General features: G+C 36.2%; 1 protein-coding gene across 1 annotated transcript; it reads right to left on the bottom strand.

The window, feature by feature from the left end:
- Positions 1-289: 289 nt before the first annotated feature.
- On the bottom strand, positions 290-1050 carry LOC143603158 (uncharacterized). Its single transcript, XM_077080048.1, has 2 exons — positions 801-1050; positions 290-690 (listed from the first exon to the last, which is right to left on the bottom strand). Exons 1-2 carry the CDS (start codon positions 1048-1050, stop codon positions 290-292), a joined length of 651 nt encoding a protein of 216 aa, XP_076936163.1.
- Between the last annotated feature and the right edge of the window lie 4025 nt (positions 1051-5075).

Genomic DNA, 5075 nt, shown 5'->3' with positions numbered 1-5075 from the left:
ATTCATAGTGACCGTACCGAGTTCGAAAGGCTGTTTTTGGGATATCTTCCTCTTGACTTCTTACTTGATGATAACCAAATCTGAGATCGATTTTTGAAAAGTACTTTGCTCCTTGAAGTTGATCAAACAAGTCATCAATTAGAGGTAATGGGTATCTATTCATGATAGTCACCTTATTTAATTCCCGGTAATCAATACACATCCGAAAACTACTGTGTTTCTTTTTCACAAGTAACACCAGTGCTCCCCATGGTGAATAATTAGGTCGTATAAAACCCCTATCCAGTAACTATTGCAATTGATTGGACAGTTCTTGTATTTCAAAAGGTGCCAGTTGGTAAGGTTCTTTAGCTATGAGAGCTACTCCTGGTATTAGGTCAATACGGAATTCGACTGGTCGAGTCGGTGGTAAACCAGGCAACTCATCAGGGAATACATCTGAATATTCATGTACCACTAGGATGTCCTCTAATCGTTTTTCATCGGAGTCCTTGTATGTTACACTCACCGAGTATAACGTACAACCTTGGCGCAAGTACTTTAGTGCCTTAAGTTGGGATACGAGAGGCAATATGGTACCGTATTTCTCACCTTGATCGATCATTTCCTCATCATTTGAAAGAGGTATCCTAACAGGTTTATCCTTACAAACGATTTCAGCTTTATACATAGATAGCCAATCCATACCGACTATAACATTGAAACTTCCTAATTCCATCGGAAGTAAATAAATAAGAAACGGGTGGTCATTTATGAAAAAGGAACAATTTTGGACTATCGGTTAACAAGTATAGACTTACCGTTAGCGAGTTCTATAGTGTATGGTTTTTTTAGCTCACTAACTGGCATATTTTTTAAGGGTAAAAAGTTAATAGATACAAAACTTCTATCAGCACCCGTATCAAACAAAACTGAAGCACACTGACCGGAAACTAAAAATGTACATGTGACCACGTTCGGATCATGACGCGCTTCACCCGTTCCTATTACAAACGCACGTCCCCTAGATGCATTGGAAGTTGATGATTGTGCTTGGTACTGTCTTCTCATTGCACCCTGATTCAGCTTGGGCAGTATCTCCGAAAATGATCCGTACTACCACATTCATAGCAGGTACGGAGGTTCATGGTAGGTGGGGTTTGTTGGTTCAGTTGTGGTCGGGTTGGTTGAGGTCGAGGTGGTTGATTTGCCTGTTGTGGTCGGTTTACATTGTTGGTGGTGGTTCTACAGTTGGAGGCATAATGTCCAGTCCTTCCACACTTGTGACATATTACCGGTTTGCATTCACCCGTATGATGAGTATTACATTTCCCACAATTCGGTAACAATTAGACCGTTTTAAACTTGATATTTCTCCCGGCATTCTTATCACTCCGCTTCTTATAAGGTCAAAAGTAACTACACCAGCCTGAGATACAACACTTTCCAATGTTGGGTGAGCTACTGAGTTGACTATACTCCTAACAGCAGGGGTTAATCCCCAAATATAGCGCTCGATACGTTTAGTTTCCGGAGTAATTAACCATGGTACTAAGCGAGAAAGTTCGTTAAAACATTTAGTATATCCCACGTGGTTTGCACCCGTCATTTCCATGTTCCACAACTCGTGTTCTAACCTTTGAATTTCATTTTTTGGGCAAAAATGTTATAGTAAAAGGGTTTTGAGTTTGGCCCATGACATACGGTTTATAACATCTTGCCCTTTTATTTGAACCATAGTGTTCCACCACATCAAAGCATGATTCAGAAACAAATTGGCAACGAATCCGACTATACGGTTACCCCTCCAGCCCTCTTAACATGTTCCGGTATACCCCTCCAGCCCTGTCAGTTGGTTTTGTCAAACCGATAGTACTATCCACACGTCACCAGTGCGAAGTTCATCACTTGTGTTTGTGAGGACTTTCAAGTGTTAGTACTTAGATTCACATCATCACAATTTTCAAGTATAAACGTATATGTAAACACGCTTTCCACCCCAAAAGTTCGTAAAACAGCTTAGAAAGTGGGGTCATGAAACTCATCTTAGAGTAGTCTTGATCGGTTACACGAGTAGTATGTATATTGTCTCGACTATAGCTCGTATCCTATAATCGGTATAGTATGGTTAACACTAGTAAGTGTTTAAACTAAGTCGGGCTGTATAACTAGTCTGGGTATAGCTGTTAGGCCCAGAACATGATCGTAGTTTTAGATTGTGACGTTGTACACTATGAAATGTTTAAAACTAAATATGGCTCAGTTTCACCGTTTTCCGAGCCTAGCCAAGTTGATCATTTACGTGTTTCGGAAAAAGGTAAGATCACATAAACTTAAGTAAACATACTGATTGATAAAATCATTTGATTTATGTAAGAATTTTAAGGTTTCGGTATCTGGATTGATCGCATGGTTCGTTTCCGTTTCTTAGGGGGTTTGATTATACAAAACACGTACAATTCACCCGAATTGTCCGAAAATTTCTTAAAAAGTTCGTTCTTATAAAATTCATCCATAAGTACGATATTTGATCACTTTTGATGTTTTGACATACCAGTCAGTGTGTTAAACAAAAAACTGCCGGTTTCGTTAAAACAAATATAATTTAAAATCTTCAAATAATCATAACTATTTACGTAATTATATATAAATTATGATAATTCTTGTAAAAATAAATTTAAATCTGTAGAATTTTATAAAAATTATTTCAGAGTTTTTATACTTTACTATCTATTTATTAAATTAAATTTTATATGTTATAATTAACCGATAAATACCCCGTTTATATCAAACGATTCCCAAAAATCCGATAATTTTTCCAAGTGATCATAATACTATAACACAACCCAAATAAAATTCCTAGAACCTAATTCTTTGACCAAAATACCATTTTGTGCATTTTTCGGCTGTCAAAACTCGATAAAGACGCAAATACACAACCTTTAATTAGACATCTCCAGATCATCTCAAACTTTTCTAGTTATCTTAACATAACATTACTTAGTTCCAAACCATGTATCATAATTTTTCATGAAGTTTAACAATTTTTCCCAAAAAAACGCCCATAAACGGTAATAAATTCGGCAAATATTCTCCGTTTGTCAAACAGTTACCAAATTTGAAAAGGGACTCATTTACATGATCCCTAATGTCTTCTAAGATTTTAGCAACCTAAAAACAAGCATGCCACAATCGAAGCACAATCAGCCCCTAAACGAGTAATACAGTAATTACCTTGTCGGTTTTCGATAGTTTTCGATGATTTTAACGACTCTCCGGGTCTTGTAAAAGAAATCAATGTATCTAAATATCATATAACACAAAACCAAGCATAAATCATCCATAGTCTATCGTTGTAAATTAGGTTTTCGGTTTGGGTTTCAAACCGAACTTTCGAATCGTAAAAACGTCATATTCGTGTTCTAATCCATGTTTTTAGTCTAAAATCTTTATGTTTCTGCTTTGTAAACATTTTTAACTTCAAAACATGATTTTAGGCGATTTTTATGGTTTTTGGATGGTTAAACATGTTTAAAACTAATCAAGACTTAAGTTTCCATGTTTAAACTTTGTTAATCAAGCAAAAATCTTATGAAAATTGATTCTTACCATGAAGGTTTTGGCTGCTAGATGAAGGAATCAGCTGGAGATGATCTTGGTTGATGTTTGTGTAAAAAATATCTAAGTATTATACTAGATACTACAAACTAGAAACAAGGAGGTCCACCTCTACTTGCGACCGGTCCAAAGAGGGGGCCCATTAGGCCTCCTTTTAGTCCATTAATGCCTCTGTTTTTGTGCCACGCGTAAATCTAGGTCAAAAATTTAGTTTGCGTTCGGTGTTTCGTAAGAAAACTAGTTCGGGTGCGAAATACAGCGCGAAAATGAGTGCTTTTCAGCCCATTTTTGTGAAAATCCAAAATATTTTCACAGATAGCTTAGAACATGTCATATAAGTGTTTTATTAATCTTTTTCAGCTTGATAGATACTATAATACTCGTTTTGATGTTAACTATTGCATTTAACGTCATAGCGTATCGTTAAACGAAACCTTTTTCGTTTAAATGGTTTTAAACGTACTGGAGCCTAATTATCAATATGTTAGCCACTATAATATATATGTATATATATATATATATAACTCATATATGACCCTTCGGTATATATACGGGTCATATTCAGTATCGTTTGGTTATCTTTTTTTCGCTATGAATTAACCGAATAATCGTTTACTCGCTAAGTAAGGAATAAGGTATACCTCGTTTTGTCATGAATCACAAAAACTAACATAATTCTAAGTGAGAGTGAAGTTCTTTTTTCTTTTCTTTAAAGAAAAAACAAGACACGGTTACTCGGGATTGATCATCCCATTTAACTCAATAAGGTTTTGAAAACGAGATCGGTCAAAAGCTTTTGTAAAAAGATTAGTAAAGTTATCCAAAGAATCAACCTTTTCACGCACGATTAATTTCATCTCAGCATAATCCCGTATAAAATGATGATGAATGTCAATATGTTTAGTTTACTATGCTTTACGGGATTGTTAGTTACTGAGATAACAGCAGTATTATCAATGCAAATAGGAGTATGAGTGAAATTCATACCATAATCTCGCATTTGTTGTTGTATCCACAAAACTCTGGAGCAACAGTTTGATGCTGCCATATATTCTGCTTCACAAGTGGATATTGCTACCAAGGTCTGCTTTTTGCATTGCCACGACACCAATCTCCCTCCAAGAAACTGACAACCACCGGTATTCGACTTCCTATTCTGGTTACAGCCTCCGAAGTTGGAATCGGTGTATGCCACTAAATCCAGTTAACCTCCCTTTGGATACTAGAGACCCAACTTATGTTTTCCTTTGAGATACCGAAGTATCCTCTTCACTCCTTTCATATGTGTCTCCTTTGGATTATCCTGAAAACATGCACAAACACAAACTGCAAACATAACAACAGGTCTAGAAGCCGTTAGATACATTCAAGAACCTATGATTGTGCGATATTGAGTTGGATCCACATCTTCATCATTGTCAGAGTCAGCACCCAGTTTGTGGTTGACACAGATTAGAGTATCATACGTAGTACTTTCT

Source organism: Bidens hawaiensis, unplaced genomic scaffold (genome assembly GCF_021521415.1).
Source record: "Bidens hawaiensis isolate Kalapana, Puna unplaced genomic scaffold, B.hawaiensis_p1.1 tig00060895_1, whole genome shotgun sequence".
In the NCBI taxonomy this organism is placed as follows: Eukaryota; Viridiplantae; Streptophyta; class Magnoliopsida; order Asterales; family Asteraceae; genus Bidens; species Bidens hawaiensis.
The sequence above is the reverse complement of the archived record's forward strand: the minus strand, read 5'-3'. Positions and strand labels throughout refer to the sequence as shown.

What these genes read in the sequence shown, in the direction of transcription:
- LOC143603158 (XM_077080048.1), bottom strand. Translation starts at nt 1,050, where the DNA reads ATGAGAAGACAGTACCAAGCACAATCATCAACTTCCAATGCATCTAGG. An exon ending in CACTATAGAACTCGCTAACG is followed by an intron (nt 691 to 800) that starts GTAAGTCTATAC and finishes TCAATGTTATAG; the next exon opens with TCGGTATGGATTGGCTATCT.